Source organism: Lytechinus pictus, chromosome 8 (genome assembly GCF_037042905.1).
Source record: "Lytechinus pictus isolate F3 Inbred chromosome 8, Lp3.0, whole genome shotgun sequence".
NCBI lineage: Eukaryota > Metazoa > Echinodermata > Echinoidea > Temnopleuroida > Toxopneustidae > Lytechinus > Lytechinus pictus.
Genome location: NC_087252.1, coordinates 7379408 through 7394679, shown reverse-complemented (window position 1 = coordinate 7394679; position 15272 = coordinate 7379408). Strand labels below are relative to the sequence as shown.

Here is a 15272-nt window from a genome sequence, read left to right as displayed (position 1 = left end):
ACAGTTACAGTAGCATACAATCGGGCGCGCACGGGCCAGGCGCGCCGGCGGGGTACGGTGACAGCTAGCTCGATCGCTGCTGCGCATGCATGCACTAAGTAATGGTTAAAACCGCAATTGACAGTTCAATTTTCTGGGACACAGAAATTTATTTTGCTTATAAATTTCAAATAAATGTCGTCTAAAGTAATGGCATTGATCGGTTTGGACTCATATCATCATTACTTGTCATCTGCCGTAATCTGGTTATCAAACCTCCCTGTTTGAACGACAAAAACACCACCAATATTGGTGCTCTTTAATGGGATTTGGACCGAAATGTGTTCTCCCTTCCGCGAAAAGTGGTGAGGGGAGTCGCTTCGTTTGCGTGTAAGCCGTGGGGAAGTTACCCGTGCGTGTGTGCGATCATGGCGGCAGGGAGGCTAGGTGAACTATGGATGAAATTTTGGGTACCGCCTCGCCCGACGATGAAGGTCGACAAGAAAACTCTAGAAAGAACATGGAAACTCATGGAGAAAGTCATGAGATTATGCCAGTCGGACAAAATGAAACTGAAGAACAGTCCTCCTTTTATTCTGGATATTTTACCGGAGACGTATCATCATCTCAGACTTGTTTGGTCTAAATACGAAGGAGATGACAAATTGGGGGAACTTGTCGAAAATGAGTACTTCAAAATATTTGTCGATAACATCAACAAAAAGGCCAAACAGACAATACAACTTTTCAGAGACAATAAAGAGAAAATGTACGATGAGTCTTCTACCTGTAGAAGGCAACTCAATCGAATGTCCCTGATTTTTAGTCACAATTTAGCCGAGTTGAAAGCTCTGTTTCCAAATGGACAATTCGCGGGGGAAACCTATCGCATCACGAAGGCGGATGCTGCTCAATTTTGGAAGAAGAATTTTGCATCGAGGTATTCTTGATTTATCATTTTATTCAAAGAGTGAAATTTCTGTGTATTTTAGATATGCATTTGTGAAGTTATGCTCAGTTTCATTGATTAGTTTTGAAGAAATTAATGGAATTAACACCATGTTTTGAAAAGGACATCATTCAATCCCGATGGCATTAAACATCTCTGCTGCTATTATTAACGCGCGTGTATTGTATTGGCGTGTTGTGTGCATATGGACGTGTGTATTGTGTGTAATGCAATGGCAATACTCCACAACCCGGAAACTGCAACGGTAATAAATTCACTATGCATTGCCATTGTAATTGAGTTGAATGCATTCTGGCTAATCCCGACAACAGGGTTTTTTTTAATACAAATTTTAGGAGGACCTTTTCATGAATGATTGTCATATTAATTTATTTAACTGCAACCTTTTGTTTAAGATAAAGATCTATTTCATCTGTATCATGAATGCTGGGTTATTGTTTTGTTCCGAACCAGTCATGAACTTTTATCATGATATTATTATTGTGTAAACTTTATTCTCCAACACTAAAAAGTTAGCTGGAATTTACTTGGAAATCACGTTTTCCTTGTATTTTTTCAATTCTTTTTAGTCCGAATATGACATTAAAATGATTCAACTCTGACATTTTTTTTCACCAAGCATCCTTTATTTGGATGATAGCACCACCAACTGCATCTGTCCACAAAAAAATTGACGAAGATTCTGGTAGGATCGAAAGCTTAGGCCCCTTTTTGACTTTCACAAAAAAATATATATAATTTCTATGTATTCTACATTTTAATATACGATACAAGTTGTATTAATTACATATTTTCTAAAGAAGAAGGGGATAACTTTCAGTTTGTTGTATTTTTATTATTTGTATGACCATCTTCCTTTTTTTAATTCATTTTTTTTTTACTTACCCTTTTTAAATAGTTTACTGTTTACTTTTTATGCTCTGCTTTCCTTCCCCTCAGTTTTCCCATATTTCATATTTTTTAAATTAGTTTTTAAAAATCTTATTAATATTTAATTTCTTTTTATTTATTTTTTATTTATTTTCCTTTTTCTTAGATTTTTCTCTTTCCTTTTCCTCTTATTTTCTTTCAGAACTTCTTTAGTATTTTTCGTACATGTACATTTCTTCCTTTATTAATCAAATATCATGAAATTAATCAAAATTAATGAAAGAATTCATGCTTATTGTCCAAGGTAACCTTGAACACGACATGTTTGTGAAAGAAACATTGCATTTTCCCTGAAGATAGTATAGTTCAGACATGAATTATGACCATGTTTTAAAGTATCTCAAGGTCAATTGATCAGAATAATTGAAATGGTGACTGGATGAAGGTCCATGTGGAAACCCATATTCACATGCAAGTTATTACAAGAAATGCAAAGAATACACTTTGAATGCGATCTCATTGACACTTTCTATCAAGCAGGAGAGATGAGTTTTGGTATATATATGTCAAATTGCTGTTGTTACCTAAGCAAAAAGGTAAATATTTGGCTCAGTTTTTCTGATTTTTTTGTTTTTGTTTAAACATATATGTCTGATGGAAACTCAATAACATGTGAGCAGGGTGAGCATATTTCATGTCAGGAATCCTGCAAGCATTGTTTCATTACTTAAATTCATGAAAAACCATCGGGACTGTGTAAAGACACATGCATGCCACCTTTATTTTCGCAGAGATCCCCTGATATCTTGCTAAGACTGTGCCTATTTGCTACATGTAGTTGCTACATTGTAAAGCATTTGGGCCTCCAATTTATGTGAAAATTCAATCTTTTTTTCAAAATGGTTTTTTTTTTCTTCTCTGTGCCCAATAGATAATAAAACATTGGATCAGGTCTTAATGTACATCTATCCGAAATGTAGCCAACACACTGTACATCTAGGGCAGGCCTATATTTTGTACATTATATACATGTATGTATATGTAGGTCTACTATACTACTGTAGTAGTTGGTGCAAATATGCAGTACATTAATACATAGATACATATACCTTTTCACATACATGATCATGGAATAATTTTGCTTAACAAATTTGAATATATATAGCATTTTTGGTCATGACAGAAAAGCTCTCAACTAAGTAATGTACAGTCCTACAGTGTATGTAAAAATATGCTATACAAAAGACTTTATGCATAGCAGTCTTTCAAAAATGTGGAGCAAATTGCGATGCGATACCAGGAAAATTATTCCCTGTATATGTACATGTACGATATTATAGTACAGTGCATTTCTATATTTGCTAAAATGCAGTCATCTGCCTATTGATGAACTTGTGAAATCAGCCTATAATCTGTGCATAGTGGCTGCTTTGAACAATGGGTGGCGGTGAGCTGTGAAAACCCCTATTGAATATACTTTATCTGACGTCAGCATTCGGTACACACATGTCACAAGGAGGCTACTGGTGTGTTTACTTTAATTCTAAAAGCAAAATTTTTGAGTCTGGGTTAATCAAAGCAAACAAAACAGCCATGTAATTTTCATTTTGACTTGATTTTTCAAAGAATATCCTGGTCTAGAAATTATTTTCCATTTTGCTTCCTTCTTGCCTGTTTTACAAATACATTCAATTTTTATTACATTTTCAGCGTTACGTTTGATTTTATTTTTTTTATAAATCAAATAAACTTTTTCAACTAAAAATAAACATGTTTGAAGAGTGCAGAAGAGTCAAGTTCGTTTGACATTGAGAGCTTTTTTTAAAGTAGTTTTTTTATTACATGGTATTCTTTCCATATAAAGGTGCAGTATTAAAATGTATGATATATTATTGTACTTTTTGTGAATGGGTAGAGAGACTCAGATATATGTACCTGATTTTCTAAAAAAGAATCATACTTTGACATTTATTACTTTTACACTGTATATGAAGTTCTAAACGTTTGTTTGTAAGCAGACATGTTTTCTGTACAAGTTGAGAAAAAGATTTCATCACATTTTTTTTCCATAATGATGACTTTCATGTGAATCATGAATTGATTGGCGACTTGAAAAGCAAATAATGTAATAATTAATACCGGTAACTAAAATGTAGGAAACAACAGGGAACCTGAGGGGAAGGGGGGAGACAAGATGAACCACATGTGACGTTGTTGTTTTTCCTCACCTTAATAATGGGAAATAATATATAGAGTTACATTTAACCAAGATCTCTCTTTTGTCCAGGCTTCTCATTGCCAAAGACAATTGGGTAATGAGCCAAAAATGTTGAGGTGCCTTTTAAATGTCAGAAACAGTGCTTGCCAGATGATAGATTTTGACGCAATATTGAAAAAGAATAGTATAATACTTCATCCTTTTTCTTTTCAGTTTACCCTTTTTTCTTGGTCATAATTTTTTTTTTTTTTTTTTTTTTGGGGGGAGGGTCCATGACTCCCCAAGCCCCTTCCCCATCTGTATATACGGCAGTGGCAGAAGACAATTTGTTAAAGGAGAATGAAACCCTCGAAACCAACTGAATCCATATATATCAAAGAGAAAAATCAAAGAAACATATTGTTGAAAGTTTGAGGAAGATTGAGTGAAAAATAAGAAAACTATGAGCATTTGAATATTGAGATCACTAATGCCATGTAGATCCTCCTGTTGGCAATGCGACCAAGATCTGTGATGTCACACACGTACAACTCCCTCATTACTTTAGTACTTATTTCACTTATATTCTCACTTTTATAGAGTCTATCACAAGGTGAGGTGTTCTCTTAGCTTTATGAGAGGACAAGTACAGAGGTATCACAACATTATATCATTGATGAATCGTTTGTCATACTGTATGATTAGAATGAGCAAAAAGAGATGTTTTGGGGTATATTTTCAGCGTCCAAAAGGGGAGAGTTGTTCATCTGTGACATCATAGATCTTGGTCGCATTGCCAATGGGAGGATCTCCATAGCATTAGTGATCTCGACATTCGAATGTTCATAACTCTTCTATTGCTAGTCCTATTTTACTCAAACTTTTGTTGATCTTATTCTTTGATTTTTCTGCTTTCACAAAAGCTAACTTGCTCCAAGAGTTTCATTCTCCTTTAACTTTGCCTTCAATCACCAGAACTCATTCTTTTTTGTATTTTGCTATCACCTATTTCAGAACTATTGTGTCATGGAAGGTCTTCCGGCAAGCCCTAACGGAAGTCCATCAGGTTCGCTCCTCGATGGAAACCTTCGCCTTAAAGACAACCATAGATCTCACCCGCAATGACTACATCTCCAACTTTGAATTCGATGTCTTCACCCGTCTGTTTCAGCCCTGGTCTACCCTACTTCGCAATTGGAACTGCCTAGCGGTCAACCACAGGGGGTATATGTCCTTCATGACGTATGATGAAGTCAAGAATAGATTGGAACAGTACATTAACAAGCCGGGGAGGTAAGTTCAGATTTCGCCTGCTCGTGAATGGCTTTAATATCCTTCACGAGTCAAGAAATGCTTAGAATCAGCATACACTGTACATTGTACATGTAGGAGATTCATGAGGGCGACGGGCGAGTTTGCCCTTAAAGTAGCACAGCTCTAATCGCCTCTACATGTAATGTTCACCAAATGGAATGCTTTGGGCGACCACTTTTCAAGAGTCCCCCCAAGATCTACCCCAATTATATTCAAGAACATACATAAATAGAAAATTGGTTTCTACATGTACATGTATATAGTGAATAATTAATTGTTTGCAAAAGGTATTCTCTATATTTGTGTAGAAAATTGATTTTCTTTTATGTTCTTGACTGTTATTGTGTTATATCTTGGGATGACTGTAAAAAAAATTGTCTTTTACGAACTGAAACACCCAAACAGTATTTAAAAAAAAATATTATTTTTTACCCTGGCCCGAATTAAAATAAAATTCTTTTTTTTTTAGTATGTTACCATGTACATACATGTATACGTATGCACAGGGTGTATATTAAAAGTCACCCCAAATTTGCAAATGTACTCTAAAGCATATCTTGAAATTGTCTGCATCTACATTTGTATAGTACCGGGATGGACTTGTCCAAAATTTAACAATTTATTAAATACCAGTTATGGTATCGATCTCAAAATGAGTTCAAACAGAATCCAATAAAATGACCACCCAGGTGTTTGTATGTAAATGCCAAATGGCTCTGGAAGAAAATGTGTAATTGCTGAGAAATGAGCAAAAAAAGCACAGAATTCCATCAAATTTCAGGTATTTTTCCAAGCAATTAATATGCTGTCCCACAGCCACAGGCATATGCATTTGTGTGCTAGTAGTGATCATCAAAATTATCGGTTTTCAGCTATAAAATGATTCACATGATTTCACATGTACAATGTACCAGATGGAAAAATCTAGAGATCTATGATAATATGGTGACAATTAATCTTGATTTTAAAACTTTCTCATTGAATAATTGTTTGCTGCAACTAGGAGAGTGAACATGTAGGTTCCGTCTTTTTTGGTTTGTAGAGTAAACTCTCAGTCCAGGATGTACACTGACTGTATGTACATGTAAATCAGACTGTTGTCTTTGCTTTATTGTGTTCATATTTATTCAAGAAAATGTAAATATGTTGTAGGCAATGAAATGATTAATGTCATAATATTCATGCCCATGAATAACCCGGAAAAAGACTATTTGTTGCGCAAACCACATGAAAAGGGGGAAAGTCAATGGCTATTTGCGGAATTGAATTTAGTACAATTCAGTAGTACTTTAGTAAACTATATGTAAAGTTTTGAAAATTCTGCAAATCATATTTCCTTAAAAATTTGGCAAAGCAAGTGTGCAGTTACCCGTGTATGTACATATACTGTAGCTGTCATATATCTTCTTTTACATCTGCCGCCCTTTTGTACTGTAAAAATTGTAATTTGAACGATGATTCCAGTGAAAAATAAGGCTAGTGACTATTATTAGCATGTGTGAAACCAAACTAAAACATGATTAAAATCACGAAAGCTAATCACAATCACACATTCAAATTCTACTCCAGAGGAGGCGCGATAGCTCAGTCGGTAGAGCGGGGGATTCGTATTCCGGTGACCCCGGTTCGATTCCCACTTGGTGCGCTAGTGCCCTTTGGTATTAAGGCATTAATCCTCAGTACCAGGTCCTTCGGAGAGGACCTTAAGCCGTCGGTCCTCTGGTTGCTTGCTTACAAGCATTCATGCTTTCTGTATAGCAATCAGGTAAAACAATCACAACAACCAACATGGAATAGGTGAATTCCAGTTCCATTCCATTTAAATCACAGTTTCTGAGTGAGCATACAAAAGGCCACATTATTCTAAACACAAATTGCAATCATTACAATGATGATTAAGATTCATGTGTGAAAAGGCCCCTGGGCCTGTAACCTATTAAAAGCTTTATACTGTAGCAATAATTGTAGAATTTTCATTAGGATTGATTGCATTGACTACAAATGTACAATTAATCATGAAAATCAAGCATTCAATTAAAAGGTAAAAGAAAGAAGTTACAGCAAACAATTATTTCATGAGAAAGTCTTTTAAATCAAGGTTTGTTGTCACTCTATATCTAGATCTGGTACATTTTTAAATGTAAACTTAATATCTTTGTGAAATCATGAAATCTTAGCTCGAAACCGATAATTCTGATGCTCACTAACACAGATAGCATTCTCTACTGGGACAGTGTGTAAATATTGCTTGGACAATTGATGGAATTCCGTGCTTATTTTTTTACCGTATTCACTTCTCATCAATTACACATTTTTTAAAGAACCATTTGGCACATAGTTTTTTACAGCTGTATACACAAACACTCGGATGGTAATTTTATTGGATTCTGTTTGAGCTCATTTTGAGATCGGTTCCACGACTGGTATAAATCTTAAATGCTAACCTTTGTGTTTTATGGGACCCTGATATGATGTTTGTCTATTCCTTAAAATCAACCAGTTCTTGGAGAGATCTTGGCTTACGATTGTATTGAGAATCTACAGTGTACATGTACATGTAGCTTTGGTTTGACAGTAATATTTTATCCAGCTGCTTTTGTGTTTGTTTATTCATTTTATAGCTTGTTTCGTGCATGTATTTCCTTCTTAGTACCAATGATACATGTAGTTCTTTTTTATATTCCTTGCTGTCTTTTTTCCTGTTTGTTTATTTCCTTCATAATTTCTTCATTTCCATTTTCCGTCCCATTTTCCATATTTTACTTGAAAACTTGGAAACGAAAGGGAGTTGATCAAATGAGTGAACGTTATTGAAATGTGAAAAATGTAAATCAATCAGTTTTGATAAGTTAATTTCTCTCTGCATAAAATGAACCTACATGTATATCGTAAAAATTCTAGAGGAACAAAGAATGCATAACATCAAAGAATAAATAAGTTAAAAAAAGGCATTGGAAGTGGGAAGTAGCCAAGAAGGAGAGTATTTATGTATGGACGACCCCAATTACTTTTCACATTTATAACAATGATGTACATGATAACAATATCAAAAGTGACAAAATATATTGAAAAATCAGAAGTCGAAAGAAGACATTACAAAGACAAAGAGACACAAGTGGCATGATTTGAATTATAAAGAATATTTACATAATATACAGGTGTATACGTGTAGGCCCATATAATTTTTTTTTACTAATTATAGAAAATTGTACATTACTTTTCACAGTATTATGAACGTTTGTGGATATGGGCAATTCCAATCAACCTATTTGTACATCCGACCCCCATTTTTCTCAAGTTTTACCATTCACTTCATAAACTTACCAAGTCATGGTCATATCCTGTCAAAAGAATCAGAGAGAGAAAAATTTCATAAAGGCCCCATGTATATGGGGTCGGACATACATAGTTTATGGAATTACCCATACATGTTTAAAGATGCCATTTGATATGTTATTATAAAGCATCCCCTATTGATCGGGGAAAGAGGAAATACATTGTATCTGTTATTTGTAACAATGCATGAAGATCTGTGCACATACCACGCTCATTGGGATTAATCATCAATTCTTTTCCTGTTTGGGAAGCTTGAAATCTAATTTTGATCTCCCATCATGTGGAGAATACACAAAAGAAAGAGATGAAAATGACAAGACAAGTGGTTTATTTTTAGCCCATTATTAAATATGTTCATCTGTATTTCATTTCCAGCACATGACGGCCGGTGTGTATTAAAGGACATGTTCAATACAGATTGTAGTTTATAATGAGCTTGTTTTAGGACTATTTTTTGGATTAGTTCAAGTGATTTTCTGGAGTGAGAATTAGTGGGTATTAAAGGACATGTTCATACAAACATTAATGTTTTAGGACTGTTAGGATGTGTTCAAGCGATTTTCTAAAGTGAGAATTGGTGTGTATTAAAGGACATGTTCATACAAACATTAATGTTTTAATATGACTGTTAGGATGTGTTCAAGCGATTTTCTAAAGTGAGAATTGGTGTGTATTAAAGGACATGTTCATACAAACATTAATGTTTTAATAGGACTGTTAGGATGTGTTCAAGCGATTTTCTAAAGTGAGAATTGGTGTGTAAAAGGACATGTTAATACAAGTACATACATGATTGTAGCTGAGTTGAAAGTGTTTTTGGAATAGGTCCATGGTTAGGATGTAAAAGCGATTCTCTGATCTCCCTGAAACCCATAAGAGCTACATGTATATGAACACAGCTCTCTTGAGGCCAAAGAAAAGTTTTCTATGGGCACTTTTTTTTTCCTGATCATATTCATACTTTAAAAATATTTGCGTGAAAAGATATAATGATAAAAATGGTTTTAATGTTAACAATTTCATAATTGCATTGTCAATATTCAAATGCTGTTATAATGTCAAGTGGCTTTTATTGAGGAATGTCACTGCTTCACGTAGTGAACATGTACAGGAAAATTGAATCATTTTTTCAGTATATTAATTATTCTCTTTCTTAAAAAACCCACTACATGTACATCAAATCTCATGTTTGATTGCTAGCAGCCTAGCATTGCAAAATTGTCTCCTTCTTGAGTCCTGGCACAAAGTATAGGCGATAGCATTATTATTATTATTCTTTATTATTTTCTATTGCTACTTATCACAATCTTTTCACAATTCCCACGGGATGGGGATTTTCCGGGGCTCTTTCTAGATTTTCTCGGGCTCTTTTTGTGCATTTTAGAGGCAAAATCGCCTTGAGCCCCCATGATTTTTCCCTAAAATGGAGTATGGTATTTTTCAAAGTTCTGGCTTTCAGTTTTCTTTAGGATTTGCACTACTTGTATTGTAAACTTTTCTGTTTTCATTCTTTTTATCGCCTCAGCTATATATTTCGTCTAAGCTGTACCCGGTTAGGACAATGGGCCATAGGCTACGTCACCCAAGACAAGACTATCTTACAAACCATTCCACAGAATAAATCTCTATGTCAAGCACTCATAGATGGAAATAGGGAAGGATTGTAAGTATACATGTACTTTGTATTATATTTTTGATATTTTTTTAATACCAGAGTTGTGTCACAGAATAATGTTGATAGAAATTATTCTTTAAAGGTCAAGTCCACCCCAAAAAAATGTTGATTTGAATAAATAGAGAAAAATCAAACAATCATTTTGCTGAAAATTTCATAAAAATGGGATGTAATAAAAGTTAAGACATTTTTAATTTCGCTTATTTTTCACAAAACAGTGATATGCATAACTCAGTGACATGCAAATGAGACAGTCGATGATGTCCATCACTCACTATTTTGTTTTTTATTGTTTGAATTACACTATATTTCATTTTTTACAGATTTGACAATTTAAGGACCAACTTGATTGAACCATATTAAACAATGCTACTTACACATGTTCAGGGAGGAATTAATCTTCGTTTCACACGACAACAGGGAGAAAATTTGAATATTTCGTATAATAAAATACAAAAGAAATAGTGAGTGAGTGATGTCATCAGTCTCCTCATTTGCATACCGACAAGGATGTGAATATATCTGTTTTGTGAAATTAAGCGAAACTTTAAAATGTCAAAACTTTCTTATTTACATCTGATTTTGATGAAATTTTCAGTGTTATGCTTGTTGGATTTTTCTCTTTTTATTTGAATAAACTTTTTTTGGGGTGGACTTGTCCTTTAAAGCATACAATCACAAAATTTGTGTTTACTTCAAAATCATTATTTAAATGTTTGTTTGCAAAGCCCAACTTCCTGATTTGTTTGTAAAGTTGAAGAGTAGTATTTCCTTTTTATTTTACTCTGTTTTTTTTTCATTGATAAACATTGGAAGATTACAGTTAAATCCAACCAATGCATAAAAGCGTTTTGAAATTCTTGTTTGCGAACACAATAATGTCCAAGTCCTTGGACCAGATTTTTTAACCATGCTCTTGTTTTTATAGTCTTTGAACTTTGGTAAATGTGAGCAGTTAACATATTCTTGACCAGAAATTGGTTTTCCGAGTCTCGTGCATGCTTTGGAAGATTTTGTAAATCTAAAATTACCACATCTACAATGACGAAAAAATAAAAGATCGAAGTGAAGTACTTTTTGGAAATTAGATCTGCTTCAAGTATGTGTCTTTTATACTGGAAGTGGAAGAGTGAAATAGTATTATTGACTCAGTGACATGTTCATTTTAAAGATTGAATATAAGATTGTGGGTTCAAAGTCAAATTTCTGCCATGGAGATGACTTCCTTCAGCCAGTTATCATCCACATTTTCAGATTTCTATTTCAAAGAATAAAATATGGATTTTCATTTTATTTTAGAGTTCTTCTTTTTTCCCCAGCTACAATACATGACTTCTGGACCCTGATTGTACTGACCAAACTACAATACTTATGAAGAACGGCAATGACAGATCTTGCTACACGTTCCATATTAGCGTTAATTATCTAGACTTAAAAACATTGTATTGAAATAAAGAACTCTTTTTTTCTTTTCCAGCTACCTTTACCCTGATGGTTGCGAGGACAATCCAGATCTGACGTCGGTACTGACTAAACCGCCTGAAGAACTAATCCATGTTACGGCTGACCAGTATGAACTCTACTGCGAGATCGGATCTAGCTTCCAACTCTGCAAGATCTGTACAGAGAACGACAAGGACATCAAGCTGGAACCTTGCGGACATCTTCTTTGCTCACAATGTCTTTCTGCGTGGCAGGTAAATATCAAGCAGGTGACCTAGAGTGGGGAGTGCTCACGAGGCCGAATTTCTCATATTGTATAGAGTACTGAAGTGATGACGTCATATTTAAAAAGATTTCAGCGTTTTTTATGCCATACCTCTGTGGGACATGATGAGAGACCCCCACAAAGCAAATTTGGTGGGAATTGGTCCATGGGGCCCCCCAAGTTATGACCTCATGGATGCATAATTGAAGTCGATGTATTATTGGCCTGGTTAACATTTAGATCCAGGTTGTTTATAATACATTGATTTCAACAGGGCTAATTATGTATTCATGAACCCCATGGACTGATTCTCCCTAAATTTGGGTTGAGGAGGTATTTCATCATGCTCAACTGAAAGATGGTATCAAAAACGGTAAAATACAAAAACAGAAAATTGATGACGTCACACTTCCAGAACTAGAAAATAGCTTAACAAACACAAACAAAAACACCCCCTCTCAATGAAATGAAAGCAAAAATATTAAGTATGAGACTTATGAATTCCATATAGCTTTACATTCAGGCCTACATTGTGTATAAATTGCTTTTCTTGATTTTGAACCTACATTGTACAATGAACAAAATATTCATTCTGCTCCTATCAACTCTGTTAAACCTTAATATAATCTGTCAACCATAAAATACGAGGTCTTTTGTTTATTTATGATAATATGAGCTTTCAGTTTCAAAATTGAAATTTGTTGGAAACATCAAAATAGCCTTCATTTACAAGTTCATGCAATGTCATTCCTAATGTTTGAAGAGCTACCAGCAGACTCAGCAGAGAGGTAAGAAGGGCCCTTATCAGTCTGCTGTGCAAACCCTTACATTCGTGTTAAAGATAAATGAAAGTAGTTGCAGTAAACACTGATTTCACGAGAAAGTCTGTAAAACCAGGCTTAATTGTCATGCTATATTATCGAGGATCTAGATCTGGTACAGTTACATAAACTGAACTTTGTGAAATCTTGAAATCTACACTGAAAAATGTTCACACTGAAGATCACCAACACAGCTAAGCGCACGTGGGACAGTGTATAATTATTGCTTTGAATGTCGGCCCGACGCTTGACCTGAATCCCGTGCTTATTTGCTAATTTCTCAGCAATTACACAATTTCTTCCAGAATCCTTTGGCACATATTTTTATTTATACAAACAGACACTTCGGTGGTCATTTCATTGGATTCTGTACAAACTCATTTTGAAATCGTTACCACAACTGGCATTTATCTTTAAGGGTCTGGATGTGCAGCCTATGATGCCCTGTTTACTGAATGCCCTCTTGCTAGTCTTTGTGTGGAGACCCACTTGTTGATCGAAGTTTCAATCAGGGTCTGTGTCCCCATACTAGGCCCCACTATTTTCTTGGTCTGCTAGAAGTCTTTCTACTTCGCAGATCGTCTACTCTAACTCTAACCCCATCTCGGCGAAACCGATTTGGTTTACCATCAAGTTGGGCTATTACCCTGTGGTCCACTATCACTTTGTCTATTAACATCTATCACTTGGTCTAATATCTCTTGGTCTAATACCTACATGTAGATGGTCTAATTTTACAAAATATTACTTGTTTCATCTAACCATATACATGTAGCCAGTGTCAACTATAATTAAAAAAGACAAAGTGGGTCTAGCCTAACTGGTAATTAGATAGGTCTAAAATGGTATTCTCTCTTGGCAATTAGACCAAATAGACAAACTAGTTGTAGACTAACTACATGTAGGATTAGACCATGTGGGATGAGACAGATGGAAAGTACATACATACATGTATGTACTGATACAAAATATACCAAGTGGCAATTATACATTGCCTGATACAGACAATAGAATGCTAACGCCCTTCTTGAACTCACATGCATGTCCCGGCCTATATTTTGAGATATTGAACTCATGTGCTCTTTAATAGCTTTCGTTTCTCAATTGGTACTAGAAAATCAGAGGCAGGCTACATGCCTATAAATACTGTACATCTTCATATTTTAAGGGAAAAGGCCACTTTCCTGTAGATACACTGTAGATGCATGTACATGTATCTACATTGCCGAGGTGGGGGTTGGTTCAAGGAGGAGGAGACAGCCAAAGAAGGAATGTAAGAGGCAAGTGGAGGAGGAGAGTATGAGGGTTTGGTTTAGGATGGAGGATGAACTGAATCTTGCACAGTGGAGGGAGGGGGTAAGGGGCAATTGCTTCGAGTGTGAGGCAACCAAAAAATTACACGGGGGCGGCGGGCGAATTCGCCCAGGAAAGTCCAAAAAGAGCCCCGGAAAAGGGCTAAAAACATTCACACGAGGGCGACTGCAAAACTCATAATCGCCCCCGTCAACTAGGCTTGGGAGCCAGCGCCGGGTAATCGAGTCTACCCGATTCTCAATGCCAGAGTCGGGGAGTCGACCCTGATCTCTGGAGACTCGAGTACCAAGCGGCGGCGGTTCTGAGATAAAGGGACTCGAGTCTTTGCCATGCTCTCTCATTCATGGACGAAAATCGGCCCCAGCGCCGACTCCAAGCACTGAGATAAAATAAATGTAGAATTTGGAGCCGAGGAGTCATATGCCTAGTTGACACTTTCACGATTTTCGGTTCCCGCATAGTTCACGCACTGATATTGCGTCATGCGTGCCAATGCGTCGACACTTGCGGGAAGGGGCGGGACGATGAGCGGCAATGCGCAGCAATGCGTGAAGAGCGAAAAAAATTTTTCAACATGTTGAAAATTTTGCCACGCACTTCCCGCATTGCAGCAGTGCGTGAACTGTGCGCAAACTATGCGCAAACAAGTCGTGCCAATGCGTGCCAGTGCGTGGCGTAAAAACAGTGGGTACCCCACCCCCGGGGTAGTGGCACGCAGTTCGCGACTAGTTCACGACAGGGTCGCGCATACTTTGCGCATAGGTCAAGCATACTTCACGCATAGTTCGCGAATGACATGCGCAAAATTGTGAGTGCAGACCACGTGATCAATGTGAGTCGTTCTAATCAACGAACGTAGAGGGTGTCAACACCAGAACGTTGAATATTTAAATTTGCGCTAGATACGTCACAGAAATAGGGTGTCGAGAATATTTGCTGAAAGCACGTCGGGACAGTGCGTGAACACTGCGTGAACTATGCGCGAACTATGCGCAAACAATGCGCAAACATGTCGTGAACGTGTCGGGACATTGCGTGAACTGATATAGCCAAGTCGTGCCATAAAGTGTCACGCACTGGCACGCATT

The 15272-nt window shown here is 36.1% G+C and overlaps 1 protein-coding gene across 1 annotated transcript; it reads left to right on the top strand.

Moving 5' to 3' along the window:
- Nucleotides 1-37: 37 nt before the first annotated feature.
- Nucleotides 38-14741, top strand: LOC129266381 (E3 ubiquitin-protein ligase CBL-B-like). Its single transcript, XM_054904227.2, has 4 exons — nt 38-919; nt 5031-5309; nt 10192-10329; nt 11819-14741. Exons 1-4 carry the CDS (start codon nt 408-410, stop codon nt 12060-12062), a joined length of 1173 nt encoding a protein of 390 aa, XP_054760202.2. The 5' UTR covers nt 38-407; the 3' UTR covers nt 12063-14741.
- The last annotated feature ends 531 nt before the right edge of the window (nt 14742-15272 follow it).

Coding starts and splice junctions, on each gene's coding strand:
- LOC129266381 (XM_054904227.2), top strand. CDS start 408: ATGGCGGCAGGGAGGCTAGGTGAACTATGGATGAAATTTTGGGTACCG. Junction 920..5,030: donor AAGAAGAATTTTGCATCGAG/GTATTCTTGATT, acceptor CACCTATTTCAG/AACTATTGTGTCATGGAAGG. Junction 10,330..11,818: donor GATGGAAATAGGGAAGGATT/GTAAGTATACAT, acceptor TTTCTTTTCCAG/CTACCTTTACCCTGATGGTT.